This window comes from Drechmeria coniospora, chromosome 02 (genome assembly GCF_001625195.1).
Source record: "Drechmeria coniospora strain ARSEF 6962 chromosome 02, whole genome shotgun sequence".
In the NCBI taxonomy this organism is placed as follows: Eukaryota; Fungi; Ascomycota; class Sordariomycetes; order Hypocreales; family Ophiocordycipitaceae; genus Drechmeria; species Drechmeria coniospora.
This window is the reverse complement of record NC_054390.1, coordinates 991,994-1,013,628: the sequence shown is the minus strand read 5'-3', so window position 1 is coordinate 1,013,628 and position 21,635 is coordinate 991,994. Positions and strand designations below refer to the sequence as shown.

General features: G+C 61.2%; 6 protein-coding genes across 6 annotated transcripts; 4 read left to right on the top strand and 2 right to left on the bottom strand.

Moving 5' to 3' along the window:
* Nucleotides 1-2,589: 2,589 nt before the first annotated feature.
* On the top strand, nt 2,590-5,186 carry DCS_03554 (uncharacterized protein; the record flags this gene model as incomplete). The annotated part of the gene is made up of 2 exons (XM_040800873.1): nt 2,590-2,934; nt 3,009-5,186. The coding sequence occupies 2 exons, from the start codon at nt 2,590-2,592 to the stop codon at nt 5,184-5,186; spliced, it is 2,523 nt and encodes an 840-aa protein (XP_040655906.1).
* A 579-nt stretch (nt 5,187-5,765) lies between these two features.
* On the bottom strand, nt 5,766-6,938 carry DCS_03553 (uncharacterized protein; the record flags this gene model as incomplete). The annotated part of the gene is made up of 1 exon (XM_040800872.1): nt 5,766-6,938. One exon carries the CDS (start codon nt 6,936-6,938, stop codon nt 5,766-5,768), a length of 1,173 nt encoding a protein of 390 aa, XP_040655905.1.
* Nucleotides 6,939-7,322: 384 nt separating this feature from the next.
* DCS_03552 (uncharacterized protein) lies at nt 7,323-9,145 on the top strand (the record flags this gene model as incomplete). Its single annotated transcript, XM_040800871.1, has 3 exons — nt 7,323-7,416; nt 7,504-8,436; nt 8,502-9,145. The coding sequence occupies 3 exons, from the start codon at nt 7,323-7,325 to the stop codon at nt 9,143-9,145; spliced, it is 1,671 nt and encodes a 556-aa protein (XP_040655904.1).
* Nucleotides 9,146-9,926: 781 nt separating this feature from the next.
* On the top strand, nt 9,927-11,645 carry DCS_03551 (uncharacterized protein; the record flags this gene model as incomplete). The annotated part of the gene is made up of 1 exon (XM_040800870.1): nt 9,927-11,645. The coding sequence occupies one exon, from the start codon at nt 9,927-9,929 to the stop codon at nt 11,643-11,645; it is 1,719 nt and encodes a 572-aa protein (XP_040655903.1).
* Nucleotides 11,646-11,738: 93 nt separating this feature from the next.
* Nucleotides 11,739-12,554, bottom strand: DCS_03550 (DUF602 domain-containing protein; the record flags this gene model as incomplete). The annotated part of the gene is made up of 1 exon (XM_040800869.1): nt 11,739-12,554. One exon carries the CDS (start codon nt 12,552-12,554, stop codon nt 11,739-11,741), a length of 816 nt encoding a protein of 271 aa, XP_040655902.1.
* Nucleotides 12,555-13,436: 882 nt separating this feature from the next.
* Nucleotides 13,437-20,982, top strand: DCS_03549 (TOR kinase; the record flags this gene model as incomplete). Its single annotated transcript, XM_040800868.1, has 5 exons — nt 13,437-13,501; nt 13,578-13,645; nt 13,703-15,924; nt 15,981-20,477; nt 20,542-20,982. 5 exons carry the CDS (start codon nt 13,437-13,439, stop codon nt 20,980-20,982), a joined length of 7,293 nt encoding a protein of 2,430 aa, XP_040655901.1.
* Between the last annotated feature and the right edge of the window lie 653 nt (nt 20,983-21,635).

Here is a 21,635-nt window from a genome sequence, read left to right as displayed (position 1 = left end):
CCGTACAGTGTACTCCGTAATTACTCCAAAACCCCTATGCTCAATGTACTTGCAGGCATTACACCACTCCCGTACAGTGCTGTACTTGCTCCGTCCTCCATGTATTAATATCATTACGACAAAGTAGCAAGTACAAGTCAAGTACCAGGCACAGTTTGTTGAGCTCTCGCAGTCATCAGTTTGCCGCACCCCGTGCGCCTCGGATGGATTGCGCCGTACCAAAAGTCTCGAGGAATGAGCCCCTGCAGCCTACTGTAGACTTTCTGGTGCATCGTCGGCGCCGTCACCCTGCGAATACGGATGACACGACGAGTTTGGAGAGAGGATGGTGGAAGCACACCTACTGTAAGTTCGGGTACAGGTACAGAGTACACCTACTGCACAGCAAGGACAATGGTAAGCAAGTACAGTACAGAGGTGGTAAGCAAGTACAGTACAGAGGTAGTAAGCAAGTACAGTACAGTAGTACGCAAGTGCTGTACTTACAGGCACACATACATACTGGAGCCACAAACAATCCCAAGGTTCCTGGCAGCATTACTTTCCTAGTAGGTACGAGAACGAGTACAGTCACTTGACAAAAGTGACGATTCAGTTTCGGTAGCACTACCCCTACAAATTGAATCGGCATTTTTGCTACCCCTCTGTCCATGTTCAGCACTTACTGTACGGCATAACGGGATTGTTGTGGCCATTGTTGACCTCGGCGGAGCAACGACCGCCCCTTGTGCGCCCCCCTCACTCACTGCATCCCGTCACCCCACCTGCTTAGTACTTACTTGTAGGTACTAGTACCCAGTAGTTGGTGTGCCCACGTTCGTGCCTACATTAGTGCGCTTGGGCACCTTGCTCCTACGACGGCGAGTTCATGTACTTGTACAAGTACAGTCGGAGCCACCACACCTGCGGCGCGGTACATGTACTTGCACGTAGGGCACGGGAATGCAGCAAGCTGCATGGCCGCCGTACTGGTAATGACCAAAAAGTACTGGTACTCGGCCGGACCTACACCGCAAGTACCGCAGCAAGTGTCGCTCGTCTGCCGTGGAGAATCAGCAAAGCCCTCCATCGCCCCGTACGCAGAGGACGTGTGCACGACCCGACGACGGCGCGATCGTCGGATGAAAAAGGGAAAATGCGTCTCTCGCCCACCGCCGCACGCGTGTGCAGACCGCGTAGGGGGCCTTGCTTGCCTGCGGGCGGCCTCGCCCTGGTTTGGTTGCGTTCGGAAGCGGCTGGTGCCACCCCCGTCGGCGCTGCTAGCGGCTGCTGCTCGCCCCCAATGCCCCCCCCCCCCCCCCTCCCCCCCCCTAGGCTCGCCCGCACCCGCCACGAACCTCCCAGCTCGCACCGACGGCGACCGCTTCAGTGGCCGTGACCGCTGACGCTTGCGCCGACCAACCCCACGTCCGCCCATCCCGCCATCCGCCAGGTGGGTGCTGGCGGTGGGAGCACCAGAGTGACGTGCTCCATCTAGTACTTGCTTGGTACTTGATTGGCAGCACGAGTGCATGTGCAACTGCATGTGCATGTCAGGTACTTGTACCGCTATTGTACGGTGCTCCTAGCATCCAAGTGCTTACCTACTGTACTTGCTGCACTGTACTCTGTGCTTGCTGCACTGTACTCTGTACTGGCTGCACTGTACTCTGTACTGTACTGGCTGCACTGTATTCTCTACTGTACTTGCTGCACTGTATCCTCTATTGTACTTGCTGCACTGTACTCTGCACTGTTCCTTCTGCACTGTACCCTGTACTGCACTTTCTGCACTGTACGCCGTACTGTACACCTACTCCGTCTCCTCGGTAGCGCCGCGGTGCCTGTGCAGTGCAGCAGCCAGTGCAGCACCGTACGCTTCCTCGTCCCCGTCGACGGCACGAGGCTTCTTCCCGCTCATCATCTCCCTCCCATCCACTGCCCCCTCAACCATCCCGTCACCGCCGCGTCGACGACCCTCCAGCAGCTCCCATCATCCCCGGCGGCGGCTCTGGCACCGAGCCCGCCTTGGAGACGAGGGCGCCAGGTCCGTCCCTCCCCCTCGACCGTCTCGTCGATCGATCTCATCACTCCGATCGGCCCGACGATCCTCCACCGCCGCTGGCCTCCCAAGGCCAAGGCCTCGTTCGTTTCCTCGCCGTCGACCGACTCTCGACCGACTCTCGACCAACTCCCCCTCCTCGCCACGCATCTTGACCTCGACGCGCGGAATCGGTCCCTCGTCGAGTCGCCCATTTTCCATCGGCGGACGGACCCGACGCCCAGCGAGATGCATGAGCTGACTGGGTCCGCCATTTGACCTCGTCCCAGTCAGATCGTCTGCTTCCTCGACCACGTCCACTTCCCCGTCCGCTTCAACGTCCGCTTCCACGTCCACTGCCCGGTCGCAGAAGGTGCCGTCGCTGGCCTGGCTCCGTCACCCGCCCAGGCAACCTTTCGGCCGGTGCTCCCGTCGCCTCGCCGTCCCCGAGCCCGCTCGCTTGGCGGGAGGCGAGTGTCATTTCATCTGGCGAGCACGCCTTCGACCTTCTGCACCCTCGTCCACCCCTCCTGCGGCAGCTGTTGACGCTGCTCCGCGTACCCTTCGACATGGGAAACTCCAACGCAAAGGAGGCGCGCGCCGAGCCCGACGGTGCCGCCGATGGCCGCCGCGGCGACGGCCGATCCCGGAATCGCATGAGCCGCGCCGACCTGACGGGCTTCCTGAGCCTCCAAACCGCTTCCCGTGACCGCCAACGCCAGGATGCCCCCTTCGAGCGCCGAGAGACGAGGCAGGAGCGCGAGGCCCGCCGCCTCGAGCGAGAGCGTGTCTCCCGCGCCAAGGAGCGGGAGCGAAGCATGCGCGAGGAGCACGTCGACGGCGGATTCCTCGTCACCTTGGGCACCTACACGGGCACCGAAGACTTTAGCAAGCCCGTCGTGAGACATCTGCAGGTTCGTCGTCAGCTCGCCTCCCGCGCCGCCGTCTGCCTGCCGTGGCCCCTCGTGTGCTGACCGGCCGTCGACAGATCGAGAGGAGGATGGCCCCGTTCTGGCGCGGCCTGAACGACTGGTCCTCGAGCTGGGCCGAGCATCAGCTCGTCGCCGCCGCCCGCGGCCTGCCCGTGCCGCCCGCCGACGCCCCGCCCGATGCCGACCTCGTCCCCCGCCCGCCCGCCTCGACCTCGACCTCGCCCCCGGCCCTGGCCAGCTTGACCGTGCCCATGGGCGCGAGGACCCTGTCGGCCGCCTCGGACCGCAGCGACCCGGCCGTCGGCCCGAGCCTGCCCTCGCCCGCGACGACGAGCTCGGCCGTCCGCAACGTCCTGAAGCCGAGAGCCAAGGCCCTCGCCGCCGCCCTCAGCGTCGGCTCCCGCAACGCGTCGTCGACGGACCTGACGCCCAAGGAGACCTTTCTGCCCCCCGACCCCTTCGTCAACGGCCAGCCGATCGAGGTCTACCTCTACAAGGACGCCGCCGAGTGTCCCATCTGTTTCCTCTCCTACCCGCCCTACCTGAACCGGACCCGCTGCTGCGACCAGTCCATCTGCAGCGAGTGCTTCGTCCAGATAAAGCGCCCCGACCCCCACCTGCCCGAGCACCACTCCGACGGCGCCGCCCGGGATCCCGCCGACGCCCTCCAGGCCGGCGACCCGCCCGAGATGCTCATATCCGAGCCGGCCGCCTGTCCCTACTGCCAGCAACCCGAGTTCGGCGTCACGTATGACCCTCCGCCCTTTCGCCGGGGCCTCGTCCACGCCGTCGCCTCGACGTCCAACATCGCCTCCTCCACGGCCATGTCCTCGCAGAGCTCGCTCAGCTCGACGCTGCCGCCGGCGTCGCCGAGGCAGGGTCGAAGGCGCACCCACAGCCTCTCGGCCTCGGCCCCCAACGTCGTCACCACCGACCGAGTCCGCCCCGACTGGTCGACGAAGCTGGCCGCCGTCCGCGCCCACCAGGCCCGGAGGGCCGCCGCCGCGACGGCCCTCCACACGGCCGCCTTCATCGTCGGAGGCAACGAGCAGAGGTCCATGCTGCGCGGTAGCCGCTTCGGCCGCAGGACCGGCCCCGGCAGCAACGGCACCGGCACCCCGGGACACGACCAAGCCGGCGGATCCTACGGCCCCGAATCCGGCGAGCCCAGCATGGACCCCGACGATGCCCGTCGCACGAGGATGGACGAGCTCGAGGAGATGATGTTCATGGAGGCCGTCCGTCTGTCCCTCGCCACCGAGGAGGAACGCAAGCGCAAGGAGGAGAAGGCGCTGCGCAAGGAGATCAAGAAACGGCAGCAAGCGGAGCGAAAAGCCCAGAAGAAGGAGGCCAAAGGTCCCTACGGCGGCGAGGTGAGCGGCGCCAGCCGCAGCAGCCTCTCGCTCGGCCACGGTCGAAGGAGAGGCAACAGCGTGTCCAGCAACCTGAGGGTCGAGGCGACGGTGCAGGCGGCCTCGCAGGCGCCCCGGGACGACGCGCCGCCCGCGGCCGATGCCGAGAGCAGGGAGGGCCCCGCGGACAAGGGCAAGGGGATCGATCGCGGCCCTCTGGAACCGGACCCCGTGCCCGTCTCCTCGGCCGGTTCCTCGGTGGGATCGCTGCTCGTGGCCACGCCGACCCGCCGCGGCTCCCACCTGAGGCAGATAAGTAATGCCTCTTCGCTGGGCTCCTCACTCGCCGACACGCCATCCGGCAGCTATCCCGGACCCGGCTTCGGCGCACCCGACGGCGGCGGCCACGCTCGGCCCGACGGACGCGCCGACGAAGGGGACCGCGACGGCAGCGAGCCCATGTTCAACTTTCGCAGCCTCGCCGAGCTTGTCGGGGTCAACATCGATGATGGGTCTGCTCATCCCGCCGTCGTGGCCGATGGCGAGGAAGCCGTCGAGGGCGCCAAGGATCTGCCGAGCCGTCCGCTCTCGCGGGTCAAGGAGGAAGCCGAGGCCGAGCACGCTCACGCGGCCGGCGGCGACGACACCTCCTTCGGCGGGAGCGAAGACCTGTCGAGCACCGTCATCCTGTCGCCCGAGGCGACCGCTCGATCGACCGCTCCCGGCGGCGGCCTTTCCGCGAGCCACGTGCCCGTCAACGCGGTCCCGCCGCAGCTGATGCTGACACCCGGGTCGCCGGAAGCCGGTGAGGGCTTCATGACGGCAGACGCCAAGCGCCCGCGAGGCGTCGACGGCCCCCGACGACCATCCCCGAGTCAATAGTCAATGAGCCACGGCCGCGAGACGGAAGCCAAACCCGCGGCGTTCCGGGAACGATGAGGAAATGTTTGCCATTTTGCGACAGACATATGCGCCGACGCCCTGCCATGATGAACGAGGTCTACGCGTTGGGGCCCATTCGCCTGGCAAGTAATGATGTTCAAGATTGCCGACGCTCCGATGCGGGTTTTACGTCATGTCCTTTGTTGTAAATTCACAGCTTTCCTTGTACGAAATAGCGAATTATATAGTTGCACGGAATTGAATCGGCCACCCAAGCACGCAGATAAAAGGCACCATGAGTTACGGAGTAATTATTTCAACCTGCTACCCGGTCAATAGGCTCGGGGTATCGTGAAGCACAGACGTGCGAAGCGTCGCGGCGCGCTCTTCGAAAGGAGAAAAACAGCGCGAAAAGCAGTGGTGCGACACCAGACCGGGGTATCCAACTCTTCAAACCAGCCAAACGGCGCGCCATGTACAGGGGAGAAGAGTAGGTTGGCGTAAGTCGTGGGCATGCAAAGAGATCGGATCGGGAGCCTCGAGCCGTCTCGGACAACTCGCAGACGTGGAATCGCCATGTTACTTGGCCGAGACAGCACTCCCGTTCTTGGGTGGCAGCTTTTTACCTTGCATCTCCGACTGAAACTTGCCGAGCCACGTAGAAAACTCGTCCGTCTTGTCATCCCACGTCTTGGCCAGCAGCTCGCTGGCGGCAAGGGCATCGACGAAGCACTTTTCCATGGCATCGTCTATGGCTTGGGGTTGCAGGTCGTAAAAGGCGGCGGCGAGATCGTCAAAGCTGGAGGGCAGCGACTCGAGCACGTTGGCGAGCTCATCGAGCCGGAGGGCCGTGGTGGAGCTGGAGGGGAGCGGGACGGCGGGGAGCGTCTTGAAGCGGCGCTTGATGGCGGCATCGTACAGGAGGGTGACCAGGCGGAGGCGCTTGAGGGTGACGTCGAGGCGTGGGCGGATGGAGTCGGGGTCGAGACGGGGGATGTGCGGTTGGGAGTTGAAGAGCTCGTCGACCATGGCCTGGGCTGCGTCGTCGGCCTCTCCTCGTTCGTCGCCGTGGTAGTCTTCGCCATCATCGTCCTCGTCTTCGTCATCTTCGTCCGAATCCTCCTCGGCCCATTCCTTGAGCTCCTCCATAATGTCCCCAAGCAACGACTTCCAGTGGCCCAGCTTGGCGGCATAAAAATGAGCGATGCCGTTGTTCGCGATACCGATGACATCATCGCAGGCGGACCAGAGGATGCCTGTGGCGGGAATGCTGCCCCTGCCGCCCGCGGCGATGCCGGATTTTTCGTCCGAGCTCAACGACTGGCCATTCTTTGGAATCTTGGCAAGAAGCTCGTGCAGATCGGCAAGGACTTTCCGACACCGGGACGCGAGCTCCCTCCGAACGGCCGTGGTGTATTTGTCGGCCGTGCATTCTTGGGGAGCCAGGGCGAGCGCCGGAACGGGCCCATGAAGGAGCTCTCGAAGGACAGAGGAAACGGCATTGGCAGAGAAAGGTTCGTTGATGATGAGGAGGGAGATTTTCGTGCCGTGCGCCCGGATCAGAGAGGCCGAGTCGTGGGCGAGTGCGAGGGCATTGACCGGCGGAGAGGCCGTGGCCGCCTCTGATTGTCCACTGGGATGGGGATTTTTTTGAATGTCGGACAGAACCTCTTGCAGCTGGGCGAGAAGAACGGATGCCGTGCGTATGATGGAATCGAGGCTCTGAAGAGAGGCCTCTGTCGGTCGTGCCATGGCTGCTCTGCCTTCCGTCACTACCAGGTCTTGTGATGATGTTGTCGGCGGAGGTTGCTTTTCTTCTCTTTCTTTTCTATTTTCCTTTTTCCTTTTTTATTTTTTCATTTTCTTTTAATTCAATATTTGATATTGAGCCGTTTACGGTTTAACATCAATCGACGGTCCGTCCCAATGGGGATACAAACTCATCAGATTAGCTAAGCAGGCTGGCTGGGGCGCTGGCCTCGCCGTAGGCCGAGTATTTACCGAAGGCTGGCCGTTTCCGTCTCCACATTTCAGGAGCTTCCATCGTCGTCGCTGGAGTCGTCACCGTGTTCCGTTCGGTTGGAGCCGTCCCGTCTTTCCAGCTCACCATCAACCATAGCCAAACTGCAAGTGACGATGCAGCAACCACGGTCTCTGCTGCTCCTGGGCGCCGTCTGCTCGGCCGCCGCGGCTGCTGCGGGCAGCCTGCCGCGCGGTGTCAACCCGGAATGTTCGTTGCGCTACCTTGTCCAGGTTCCAGCCGTCCAGCACGGCGGAACGTCGCCATGTTCAAGGCCAATTGGCTGACCCTGAGCAGTTGCATCCTATTACAAGAGCAAGTCCGAGTTCACGTGCATCACGAGTCCGTCCATCAAGCTCAGACCGGATCAAATAAACGACAACTCGTGCGATTGCCCCGACGGTTCCGACGAACCCGGCACGGCGGCCTGTGCCTTCATCGACCCTCTCTCGCCGCTGCAGCCACTCCCCGGCTCCGTCTCGGGCAACACAAAGGCGATAAGAGCGCTCCCGGGATTCTGGTGCGCCAACGCCGGTCACATCGGCGCCTACGTGCCCTTTTCGTACGTCAACGACGGCGTGTGCGATTATGAACTCTGCTGCGACGGCACCGAGGAGTACGGCGCGAAGAAGTGCGAGAATCGCTGCGCCGAGATCGGAAAGGAGTACCGGCGGCAGGAGGAAGAGAAGCTGAGGAAGTTGGAGAGGGCGCAGGTGAAACGTCAAAGCATGGTCCGAGAGGCCAAGGAGCTTCGACAAAAGGCGGAGCTGCATCTGTCCAATCTCGTCGAGGAGATCAAGCAGCTCGAGGCCAAGAAGGAGGACCTGACGCAGAAGCATGCCGCCGCCGCCCTCGCGGAGAAGGGTAGGGTGGTCCGGGGTGACGGTGGCGGCGGCAAAGTCGGTGTTCTCGTCGGCCTGGCGAAGACGCGGGTCAACGAGCTGCGCAAGGCGCTTGAGGATGTCAACGGGCAACGAAACGAGCTGCGGCTCCGGGTGGACGAGCTGGAAACGATTCTTCGGAAGTTCAAGGAAGAGTACAACCCCAACTTCAACGACGAGGGTGTCAAGGCCGCCGTCCGCGCTTTCGAAGATTATTCCGCTCGCGAGCCGGCCGAGAACCCGGAAAAGATGCCCGACTCGGAGGTGTACGAGATTATCCAGGAAGACGGCGAGAGCAGCGGCGTGAACTGGCGAGAGTTTGAGGAGCAGGGCGACGACACCGACATTCGTGAGTTGCGCCCCCTGACCGGTCCGCTTTCGTGGCTCGCCGACCGACTGACTGGTGTTGGATAGTGTACAACTTCGAGGCCTACCTGCCATCCTCTCTTCGCAACCTGCTCCACGACAAGTTGATTTCCTTCAGGGTCTGGCTGATACAGAGCGGCATCCTCGCCGACAATAGCACGCCGGGCGCGGAATCGCACATCCTCAAGGCCGCTCGCGAGGCCATGGAGGCGGCCGAGCGAGAGCTCGGCGACAAGACGCGGTCTCGCACCAGCGAAGAGGAAGCACTCAACAAAGACTACGGGCCGTCCGAAATCTTCCGCGCTCTCAAGGGCAGGAAGGTGAGCCTCGATGTGGGCGAATACACGTACGAGCTCAACTGGATGGAGTCGACGTCGCAAGTCTCCAAGAAGGACCACGGCAGCACCAACATGGGCAACTTTGTGCGCATCGACCGCGAGATGGCCGACGACGAGGAGAGGCTGGACGGAAAGAGCCTCGGCAAGGGCGAGAGGATGGTGATGCGGTACGAGAACGGGCAGGGGTGCTGGAACGGACCGGAGCGCCGGACCGACGTCTGGCTGGCCTGCGCCGAGACGGACGAGGTCTGGCGGGTCAGCGAGTCGGAGAAGTGCGTGTACAAGATGGAGGTCGGCACGCCGGCCGCGTGCGAGCTCGTGGGCGGACCGCAAGGCGACAGGGACGAGCTGTGATGAATTCGGCCCGTGGCGATTGTGTCCATCGTGCCCGGCGTCGGCGCCGTGGCATCGAGAAGGCGAATCGGAACCTCGTCGGTCAGCAGTCGAGGGGGATGCGGCGCGAGAGCATGTACAAGATGACGAGTCTTACAATACAGTAATAGTTTCCCCGACCCTACCTGGGAACGTGAGCAGCAAGGCACATCTACCTGCTCATGGGTAAGCACCTGTTTCACCAGAGACCCTTGCGCCCTGTTCGGCTTGCGAGGCAGACACGCACCCTTCTCCGGCGTGCCATGCCGTCATCTGCAAGGCTTATGCACCACGACCTTCCTATTCCTCTTCCAGCTGCCGATGCTGACAGGGCCCATTCAGAACGGCAAAATCTAACCGCGCGGGGCAGGCCGTTCCTCTTCCGTGGTGGATTCTGGAGGTCGTCATGGCATGACGTGACAGGATACAGCCGTCGGACTCGTTGGCATGGTGGCGAGTCCCGACCAAACAACCTCTCGGAAGGCCAGCCACGACACCCAGAGTCGAAGCTAGCGATCTGCAACGAGGTCCAATGGAGGGAGAAGTGGTGAAAGGATCGAAAGCGTCGGGGCGAAAAGGTTCGCGCAAGGTTCGCACCGGCTGCATCACTTGCAAGCAAGTCATCACCTTCCCACTCTGCTACCGGTCGACGTCGTCATGATTAACCGAGACGGCCAGGATCCGCAAAGTGAAATGCGATGAAAGCAAGCCCGCCTGTCTACGGTGCGTCAAGACGGGCCGCAAATGTGACGGCTACCCGATCATGGTTACTATGGCCACATCGGCGGCGGCGGTGGCGGCGGTGATGTCGGGTCCGGGTCCGGTTCCGAGTCCAGCCCCGGCGCGAGCTGCCCCGAGACAGCATCCCGCGGCACTGATTGCATTCGAGTCTCCCGAAAGGCGTCGCGCCTTTGAATTTTACCGCCGTTGCGCGGTGCCCGTCTTGGACGGCATAAGCGGTGGCGACTTTTGGGGAGGCGTCGTGCTCCGGCTAAGTCTGACAGAGCCGGTCGTGCGTCATGCGCTGCTCGCCGTAAGCGGCTTCATGGAGTTTGCCATGGCCGCAGATTCGTCACGGCATCTGCAGCAGAGAAATGCCGGCTTCCAAGAGTACGGCAAGGCCATCTTTGCCTTGAGGACGTGGGATTCGGAGAGTCGCTCGGCCGTCATCCCCCTCCTCGTTTGTCTCCTTTTCACCTGCATCGAATTCCTCCTGGAACAGGACGCAGCCTCCCAGCTTCACATTTGCCAGGGACGCAAGATCTTGTATGACTTGTGCGCCTCTCACTCGTTCGGCCTCGATATGATCAGGACCGAGCTCGTCCCGATATACACGCGGCTCAGTCTTGCCAGCTTCTTCTTCGGCAGCCGTCCCGTGCCGATCCCGCGCCATCTCAAGGGGACCAAGACGATTCCATCGGTGCTGACGTCCATGACCGAGGCGAGAACGCACCTGTACTTTCTGATAGACGAAGCGCTGCGATTCAGCACGCAGGCGAAACCCACCATCCACACCCGAGCGCCCGCCATGGGTGATTTGCACGTTCTCGGAGCCCTTCAGCAGGACCTGCTGTCGCGCCTTTCTCACTGGAACACGGCGTTTGCCGTTCTCGCCACGACATGTGCGCGACCGCCGAATGATTTGGCGGCGGCGGCGGCGGCGGCGCAGAGTCTGCTTCGCATCTACCACCTGGCCGCCGTCGTGTGGACGTCGACGGCGCTGCAACCGCATGAGACGGCATACGACGCCCACCTCGCCGCCTTTTCTTCCATCGTCTCCCACGCGACCTTCATTCTCCGCTGCCGGGCACCGCCGTCGAGGCTCCCTTCGTTCACGTTTGAAACCGAGCTGATCCCACCCCTCTACTGGACTGCATCCAAGTGCCGCCACCCCTTGCTCCGTCGGGCTGCTCTGCGACTCCTGATGAACGACCAGCTCAAGGACAGACGTGAAAACCTGTGGCACGGCCAGGAGACCATTGCCGTAGCCGCGAGGGCGATCGAGATGGAAGAGACCAAGCTCAAACTACGGCAAAGCGTCGGCGTCGACGCCATGCCGGAACCCGAACTCGATGCCGTGCCTCCGGGCCTCGTCGACGGCCATGGCCTGATGCCACCGACGCAGCCGCCAGGAATGGCAACGCTCGCGCTCGATCGAGTGGCGCGGGTGCGAGGAGAATTCGACGAAAGCAGTCGACAGAAGCGCCATCCCTCCGTGTCTTCTTCGCCGTCGACGTCGATTCCTGTCGACAGTCACACCACTGTTGTTACGACAGCGGCCATGAACGACACGCGGCTACATTCCCCATACGGTATCCCGGAAAACCGACGGATCAAGATCATGACGATTGGGCAGAGGGAGAAGGATGGCGTCTGGATCACCGTAGTCAGGTATCCGATACATGGCGAGACGAGCTGGAACGTCATCAAGGAGCTCCTGCGCCTGCCGGCGGTGGCGAGCAACGGCGGGCGAGTAGGGTAATCGGGGTATCATTGTTGAAACGCATTGCCAACGGCAGTGCTGCAGGTAGCGAGATGCATGGTTGCCATGGCCATGGCCGTTAGCCTCTTGCCGTTAGCCTCTTGCCGTCTCGCTCTTCCGCGTGGTTGCTTCGGCGAGAACTTTCCGTCGATTGTTCCGCTCATCCTGTTCGGCCAATACCTTGGCCGTCAGCGAGGCCGCCATCGGGTTGTTGATGCCGCTTATCCTCGCATCGATATCCCTCTTCTGTCTCTTCTCGTCGCCGTTGCCCGTCTTTTCATTGTCACCGCCGTCTGCCTTGTGCACGTCGTCGCCTTTGCGCTTCTTCTTCTTGTCCGCTTTCTGCTTCTTCAGCGTGTGCGCCAATCCCTTGGCTCGCAGGTTGTCTATTCTCGCCTCGAGTCTCTGCGTGTCCTTTTCTGTCGTCGGCAGTATGGCGATGATGTCCTCGCCATCAAACGGGGCCGAGCATTCGGGACACGTGCTCTCTTGAATCTCCGTCATCGCCACCTCCGCAAACACGTGGCCGCAGGGAACCAGGTACACGGCCTTGGTGGACGGACCCATCTCCTTCATGGAAATTGGACACGTCCATTTGTCGCCCGTCTTGGAGAATGTGAGCTTCACGACATCGCGCAACGAGGTGATGCCGACGGATGCTGGCGTCGCCTCCACCGGCTCGTCCGACGGCACGAGGCCCTTGAGGACCGATTCGTAGTTGTATAGCCGGCCGCGCCAGTCGGAGACGATACTCGCCAAGTCTAGAGGGGTCCCGCTCAGGAAACAGTGTGTCCATGCGTGCGTGAGAGATTCGAGCGCCGTCGCCTTCAACTCCGAGACGGTCGGCGCCCTGGCGGCATTCTTGACGAGTTCGTGCCGCTTCGGAATGGAGCCTCCGTCGTTGCCCATGGTGTCACGTGTTGCTGTCGAGTATTTTCTCGTCGAATCGTCTAGTTGATGGACGCTTTCCGATGTCGACACAGGAACGGCCAGCGAGAGTCGTGCACAGTATTTGGTAGGGTATGTTGCTTCACATCAATGTCGAGTCTGTTCCGGTTCAGTGACGGGTCTAGTTATACTCAGTACGGAGTACTTGGCACACTGTACATACTTTGCACTGTGCTTACGTAACTCGACTCTTTATCGATACGACCAACGGGACTGGGACGTGTGCAAAACGCACGCACACTGTGCCGTAGTTCCGTGTCAGCCACAAACGTCCACTAACGCCCGCTGCGTTTCCACTGGGGTCCCACTGGGGTTCTCACTGGTTTTGATGTCTGGCACCTCACATGGGCAGAATGCCACTATAATTCCGTACAGTTCGAGACACGGCGCCCATGTGGATCCATCCATTTGTTGGAGCACAGCTCGACCTCGTCTGCCTGGCCTCGTGAGCGAGCGTCACCATCACAGCGGCTCTGCCATCCCATTTTCTGGCTTCCAACCCCTTCCACAAGTCGAATCTTTGAGCAAAAAAGCACGCGATTTTCTCTCATTTTCTCATCCTTTCTAGGACGATGAGACTGTGACCTCGCCAGCTGGCTACGTGCTCGAGCACGGTAATATCCTACCAACACGTTCCCAGGAGGGGCAGCTCCAGACCTCAAATCGCCCGAACCAGCCACTTCTACTCCGACATTTGCCATCCCGAGCACCGGCAGCTGCCCACGCTCGATCTGCCGTCTCAAAACCCAAACAGCGATAAGAGGTTGCCGCGGCTTCCCAAGAGAACCCTGGTTCATGCTGGCTGGCTAGATTGGGCGGTACTGAGCGCCGCGTCCGACGGGCATGGCCCAGCAGCAGCAGGTCGCCTTGGAGCGGCTCGAACACATCACAAGAGGACTGCGTTCTCGGTATGGCGCCCCCCCATAGCTTCCGTGCATCGGAGTGGACTCGACCGGAACGGTTCTGACGACTCAATACCCTCAGGACGGGCGATGAAACGCGCAAGCGAGCGGCGATTCAGCTGCGAGAGCTCGTCACCGTGTGCCATCGGGGTAGGCTTCCTCGTCCCTCCACCTCCACGCCCAGTGAGCAGCGCTGAAAAGTTGCAGACCTCAACCAGGAGCAGTTCCTCGCCTTTTACAATGTCGTCAATAACAAGATCACGCAGCTCATCACCCATGGCGGCGACTCCGCCGAACGACTCGGCGGCATTTATGCCCTCGACGCCCTCGTCGACTTCGATGGCGTCGACGTCGCCGCCAAATACACGAGGTTTACCCAGAACCTCAAGACAATTCTGCGCGGCAAAGACATCAACCCGATGCAGCACGCCGCCACAGCCCTCGGGAAGCTCTGTCGTCCGGGCGGATCCATGATTTCCGAGCTCGTCGATTCCGAGGTCAACACGGCCCTCGAGTGGCTGCAAAACGATCGGGTGGAGGAGCGCAGATATAGTGCCGTCCTCGTCCTCCGAGAACTGGCCAGAAACGCGCCCACGCTCATGTACCAGTACATCCCGACCATCTTCGACTGGATATGGGTCGGCCTCCGCGATCCTCGAAAGCTCATCCGGGCCACCTCGGCCGACACCGTCAGCGGTTGCTTCCGCATCATCCGCGAGCGGGACCAGGAGATGAAGCAGCTCTGGATGAGCAAGATATTCAACGAGGCCAGGCAAGGTCTCAAGGTCAACACCATCGAGTCCATCCACGCCTCCCTCCTCGTCCTCAAGGAGCTGCTCGAGCAGGGGGGCATGTACATGCAGGACCACTACCAGGAGGCTTGCGAGATCGTCTTCAAGCACAAGGACCATCGGGACCCTACCATCCGGGGCACCGTCGTCGTCTTGATTCCCGACCTCGCTAGCTACTCACCTGCCGACTTCGCCCACGCCTGGCTCCACAAGTTCATGGTCTACCTGTCGGGCATGCTGAAGAAGGACAAGGAGCGCAACGACGCCTTTCTCGCCATCGGAAACATTGCCAACTCGGTCAAGAGCGCCATCGCCCCCTACCTCGACGGCGTTCTCATCTACGTCCGCGAGGGCCTCAGCCTTCAGTCGCGCAAGAGGGGTCCTGTCGATCCCGTCTTCGACTGCATCAGCCGCCTGGCCGTCGCCGTCGGCCAGACGCTGAGCAAGTACATGGAAGCCCTGCTCGACCCCATCTTCGCCTGCGACCTGACGCCGAAGCTCACCCAAGCCTTGGTCGACATGGCCTTCTACATCCCCCCCGTGAAGCCGACGATCCAGGAGCGGCTGCTGGACATGCTGAGCGTTGTCCTCTGCGGCGAACCCTTCAAGCCCCTCGGCGCGCCGCAGCCGAACACGCTCGCCTCCGTTCCGACCGTCGCCAAGGACGCCAAGGATTCCCAAGCCTACGAGCATCGACGGGCCGAGGTGAAGCTCGCCCTCAACACCCTCGGCAGTTTTGACTTCTCCGGCCACATCCTCAACGAGTTCGTCCGCGACGTTGCCATCAAGTACGTCGAGGATGAGGATCCCGAGATCAGGGAAGCCGCCGCCCTCACCTGCTGCCAGCTCTACGTGAGGGATCCCATCGTGAACCAGACGAGCTACCATGCCCTGCAGGTCGTGGGCGACGTCATCGAGAAGCTGCTCACCGTCGGCGTCTCCGACCCGGAACCGACGATACGGAGGACCGTCTTGGCTGCCTTGGACGAACGCTTCGATCGCCACCTCGCAAAGGCCGAAAACATCCGCATCCTCTTCTTCGCCCTCAACGACGAGGTCTTCTCCATTCGCGAGGTGGCCATATCCATCATCGGTCGGCTGGCGCGCTACAATCCTGCCTACGTCATACCCTCCCTGCGCAAGACCCTCATCCAGATGCTCACCGAGCTCGAGTTTTCCGACGTCGCCCGGAACAAGGAGGAGAGCGCGAAGCTGCTGACGCTCCTCGTGCAAAACGCCCAGGGCCTCATCAAGCCGTACGTCGATCCCATGATTCAGGTCCTCCTGCCCAAGGCGAGCGACCCCTTGCCCTCGGTCGCTGCGACGATCCTCAAGGCCATAGGCGAGCTCGCCACCGTCGGCGGCGAAGACATGCTGCCGTACAAGGACCGATTGATGCCACTCATCATCGACGCCCTGCAGGATCAGAGCTCCAACATGAAGCGTGAGGCGGCGCTCAACGCCCTGGGCCAGCTGGCCAGCAACTCGGGATACGTCATCACCCCCTACCTCGAGCACCCTCAGCTGCTTGAAATCCTGCAGGGAATCATCCGCACCGAGGGCGCGCGAGGCCCGCTCCGGCAGGAGACCATCAAGCTCATGGGCATTCTGGGAGCCCTGGATCCCTACAAGCACCAGGTAAGCGCCCGCGACCGAGACGGCTGCCCAAGCGCGGATGCTGACGGGGAGAGCAGCAAGTCGAGGAGCGAACGCCGGAAATCCAGCGCCGAGTCGAGTCGAACCAGATGACGGATATTTCCCTCATGATGACGGGCTTGACGCCCTCGAACAAGGAATACTTCCCCACTGTCGTCATCAACGCCCTACTCCAGATCCTCAAGGACCACTCGCTGGCCCAGCATCACGCGGCCGTCATCGAGGCCATCATGAACATCTTCCGAACTCTTGGGCTCGAGTGCATCTCCTTCCTCGATCGAATCATACCCGCCTTTCTCCACGTCATTCGCTCCTCGCCCTCGACCCGGCTCGAATCCTACTTCAACCAGCTCGCCACTCTCGTGAGCATCGTGCGTCAGCACATCCGGAACTACCTCCCGGACATCATCGAGGTCCTGCAAGAGTACTGGCACAAGTCGGCGTCGTTGCAGACGACCATCCTCGCCCTGACCGAGGCAATCTCCCGCTCTCTCGAGGGCGAGTTCAAGATCTACCTGGCCGGCATACTGCCCCTGCTTCTTGGCGTCCTCGACAAGGACGCGTCGGCGAAGCGTACGCCGTCCGAGAGGGTCCTCCACGCGATCCTCGTCTTCGGTGCGAGTGCCGAGGAATACATGCACCTCATCATTCCCGTCATCGTTCATACGTTCGAAAAGCAGGGTCAGCCCACATTCATCCGCAAGCATGCCATCGACACCATCGGCAAGATCTCGCGGCAGGTCAACCTAAACGACTTTGCCGCAAAGATCATCCACCCGCTTACGCGCGTGCTGGACACGGGCGAAAGCACGCTCCGAAACGCCGCCTTGGAGACGTTGTGCGCCCTGATCCAACAGCTGGGCAAGGACTACCTGCACTTCATGGGAACCGTCAACAAGGTCATCAACCAGCACCAGATCCAGCACCAAAACTACGAGTTGCTCGTGAGCAAGCTGCAGAAAGGCGAGGTCCTCCCCCAGTATCTCAGTTCCGAGTCGCGCTTCGTCGACGTCGGGGATGACACTCCCCTGGCCGATTTGGGCAACAAGAAGCTCGAGATGAACGCCATCCACCTCAAGGCTGCCTGGGACACGAGGGGCAAATCGACCAAGGAGGATTGGCAAGAGTGGCTGCGTCGCTTCAGCACCATGCTGCTGACCGAATCGCCGAACCACGCGCTCCGTGCCTGTGCCAGCCTCGCCAGCGTCTATCTACCCCTGGCCCGCGAGCTCTTCAACTCGGCTTTCGTCTCCTGCTGGAGCGAACTCTTCGACCAGTTCCAGGACGAGCTCATCCAGAACATCGAGAGCGCCATCAAGTCGGAAAACGTGCCGCCCGACCTGCTCGGCATGCTGCTCAACCTTGCCGAGTTCATGGAGCACGACGACAAGGCGCTGCCGATTGACATTCGAGTCTTGGGTAGGGAGGCGGCTCGCTGCCATGCGTACGCAAAGGCGCTGCACTACAAGGAGCTCGAGTTCCTGCAGGATCAGAGCAGCGGCGCCGTCGAGGCGCTCATCGTCATCAACAACCAGCTCCAGCAGTCGGATGCCGCCATCGGCATATTGCGCAAGGCCCAGCTCTACAAGGAAGGCATCCAGCTTCGCGAGACCTGGTTCGAGAAGCTCGAGAGGTGGGAGGAGGCGCTCGCATTTTACAACAAACGCGAGAGGGAGATTTCGGAAAACGACGCGATTCCCATCGAGATCGTCATGGGCAAGATGAGATGCCTGCACGCACTCGGCGAATGGGACGCCCTTGCCAACCTCACCGGCAACACCTGGGCCAACTCGTCGCCCGAGGTGCAGCGGATGATCGCCCCCCTTGCCACCGCCGCGGCCTGGGGCTTGGGCAAGTGGGATTCCATGGACAATTACCTGTCCTCGCTGAAGCGACACTCGCCCGACCGATCGTTTTTCGGAGCCATCCTGTCGCTGCACAGGAACCAGTTCCGCGAGGCCATCACCTGCATCGAGCAAGCCCGCGAGGGCCTCGACACGGAGCTCTCCGCGCTCGTCAGTGAGTCGTACAACCGCGCGTACCAAGTTGTCGTCCGCGTTCAGATGCTTGCCGAGCTGGAGGAGCTCATCGTCTACAAGCAATGCGACGAGAAGAAGCAGGCGACGATGCGTAAGACGTGGGAGACGCGACTTCAGGGCTGCCAACGAAACGTCGAGGTTTGGCATCGCATGCTGCGTCTGCGCGCCCTGGTCCTCTCTCCGGGAGAAAACATGCGCATGTGGATCAAGTTCGCGAACCTCTGCCGCAAGTCGGGCAGGATGGGTCTGGCCGAGAAGTCGTTGAAGCAGCTCATCGGCTCCGATGCCGCGCTCGAGTCCATGGTCCCCTATTGGAGCGAGAGCAAGAGTGAACGACCAAGCTCGGCGCCGCCTCGGAGCATACCGGCCCAGGTCATCTACGCCATGCTCAAGTACGAGTGGGATCTGGGCCAGCAGCCGAGCGGACGACGCGACAATTTCGCCGAGCGGACCCTCTACTGCCTGCAGAGATTCACCAACGACACGGCTCATCGGCTCGACGTGGCGAAGGCGCACCTCACGGCCCAAGCCGGCGGCGACATCAACATCCCCTCCGAGTACGGCTTCCAGAACCAGCTGGACCCGTCGATAATGAGCCTCCAGACGCAGCGCGCGCTCTACGACCAGACGGTGCTTCTCGCCAAGTGCTACCTGCGCCAAGGAGAATGGCAGATTGCGCTCAACAAGGACGACTGGCAATACACCAAGGTGCGCGACATCCTCAACTCGTACTCTCAAGCGACCAAGTACAACCCTCGCTGGTACAAGGCGTGGCATGCCTGGGCCCTCGCCAATTTCGAAATCGTCCAGACCATGTCGGCGAGGAACGACGGTCAGCTTTCGAGAGACGACCAGGAAATGCTTCTTGAGCATGTCGTGCCGGCCATCCAAGGCTTTTTTAAGTCGATCGCCTTGTCGGCCGGGAGCTCCCTTCAGGACACGCTTCGCCTGCTGACCCTGTGGTTCACCCACGGCGGCAGCGCCGACGTCAGCGCCGCCGTCATGGAAGGCGTCGCAAACGTCAGCATAGACACGTGGCTCGAGGTGATCCCTCAGCTCATCGCCCGAATCAACCAACCCAACAAGCGCGTCCAGCAGTCGGTGCATAACTTGCTCGCCGACGTTGGCAGAACGCACCCTCAGGCTCTCGTGTATCCCCTGACGGTGGCGATGAAGTCGTCGCCGAACACGCGGAGGTCACGGTCGGCGGCCCAGATCATGGACAGCATGCGTCAGCACAGCGCCAACCTCGTGGCCCAAGCCGACACGGTGAGCCACGAGCTCATCCGCGTCGCCGTCCTCTGGCACGAGCTCTGGCACGAGGGGTTGGAGGAAGCATCCCGTCTCTACTTTGGCGACCACAACATCGAAGGCATGTTCGCGACCTTGCAGCCGCTGCACGATCTGCTCGAGCGAGGCCCCGAAACGCTGCGGGAAATCTCCTTTGCTCAGGCCTTTGGCCGCGACCTCAAGGAGGCGCAGGAGTGGTGCCATCAGTACGAGTCGGGCAAGGACGTTAACGACCTCAACCAAGCCTGGGATCTTTACTACCAGGTGTTCCGACGAATCTCGAGGCAGCTGCCCCAGGTCACGAGCCTGGAGCTGACGTACTGCTCTCCGAAGCTTCTGGGCGTCAAGAACCTCGACCTCGCAGTTCCCGGAACGTACAAGAGCGGCCAGCCGGTCATCAAGATCATGTCATTCGACTCGACCTTTAGCGTCATCGCCTCGAAGCAGCGACCGAGGAAGCTGAACGCGAACGGAAGCGACGGTGTGTCGTACGCCTTTCTGCTCAAGGGCCACGAGGACATCCGTCAAGACGAGCGCGTCATGCAGCTCTTCGGCCTCTGCAACACGCTTCTGGCCAACGACAGCGAATGCTACAAGCGTCACCTCAACATCCAGCGCTACCCGGCCATCCCCCTATCGCAGAAGGCGGGTCTGCTGGGATGGGTGCCGCACAGCGACACGCTGCACGTGCTGATCCGCGAGTATCGGGAGAGCCGCAAGATCCTGCTCAACATCGAGCATCGCATCATGCTGCAGATGGCGCCCGACTACGACAACCTGACGCTGATGCAGAAGGTCGAGGTCTTCGGGTACGCCCTCGACAACACGACGGGCCAGGACCTGTACCGCGTGCTGTGGCTCAAGTCCAAGTCGTCCGAAGCTTGGCTCGAGCGTCGCACCAACTACACCCGCTCCCTCGGTGTCATGTCCCTCGTGGGCTACATCCTCGGCCTCGGCGACAGGCACCCGTCCAACCTCATGCTCGACCGCATCACGGGCATGGTGATCCACATCGACTTTGGCGACTGCTTCGAGATCGCCATGAAGCGCGACAAGTACCCGGAGCGTGTGCCTTTCCGACTGACTCGCATGTTGACGTACGCCATGGAGGTTAGCAACATCGAAGGTAGTTTCCGAATTACATGCGAGCATGTCATGCGGGTGCTTCGAGAGAACAAGGAGAGCGTCATGGCCGTTCTGGAAGCCGTGAGTAACGTCGTCACGACCGTGTCGCTGTTGGGACAACTGCTAATATACACCGTCAACGTAGTTTATACACGACCCGCTCCTCACCTGGCGACTCACCACGGCCGCCTCGCCGGCGGGCCCCAACTTCCAGTCGGAACGGGAAGCATCGCTGGCCGGCTCCTCCGCCGAGCATGTTCGCCGACACTCCATCTTGGATGCGGACGTGGCCCCTTCGGAGCTGCTCGCTAATGGCGAGTCCACGGCGCCGCCGCCGCGCCCTCGAGCCCGCACGAACAGCTCGGCAGTGCCGGACCCTCACATGCTCAATGGAGGACAGGAGTCTGAGAGCCAGAATGCGCGCGCCGTCGAGGTGCTCGATCGCGTAGCGCAGAAGCTCACGGGCCGCGACTTCAAGCCCAACGAGGAACTTGACGTGATCAATCAGGTCAATAAGTTGATTGTCGAAGCAACCAAGCTGGAGAACCTCTGCCAGCACTACATTGGATGGTGCAGCTTCTGGTGAAACGACGGAGCTTTTGTTTTTCTACGGACTGCACATCTTTCTGGCTAATGAAAATTCCGTTGGGAGGAGTTTGGGGGTTCAGGCAATATTCTTCACACTGCATGGAAGCGACCAGGCTCGGCCGTTGGTTGTGGTGTTGACGGCAGTTGTGGTGTCACCTTGACGTGTAATGCATACTTCATCGAAGCCCCCTTGGCCAAGAGACCTAGAGGTTAATGGATTCTGCGTGTCAGGGGCAGTATCACCGCGCGTGGTCGGCCCGTTATGGGAGGTGAAAGTAGGGGGTCGCCGCAGGGCAACTTTGTGTGAAAAATGTATTCTTCCTTCTTTTCGATCGACGAAGCTGTCCACATCATCAATATTCCACGGCAGTCAAACGAGAAAGTCTGCCTTGTTTGAATCGGTATTTGTATTATGGGAAAGACAACAAGGTAGCTGGGTGTTGGTCTTTGGAGACGATGGACATCAAGGACGATTTTCACCTCCCTCCATGCATGTTAACTGTTATTCGGGTGATCTCTGCGTGATGTGAGGCGGGTGATGAAGGGAGCGAATGGGTGATGATGATAATGACGTTCTTTTGTCTTGAGACGTACTGGCCAAAGAAGTCAACGAGATATATGCTCTCGTGTTTCCAAGGCTGGTTCTATATG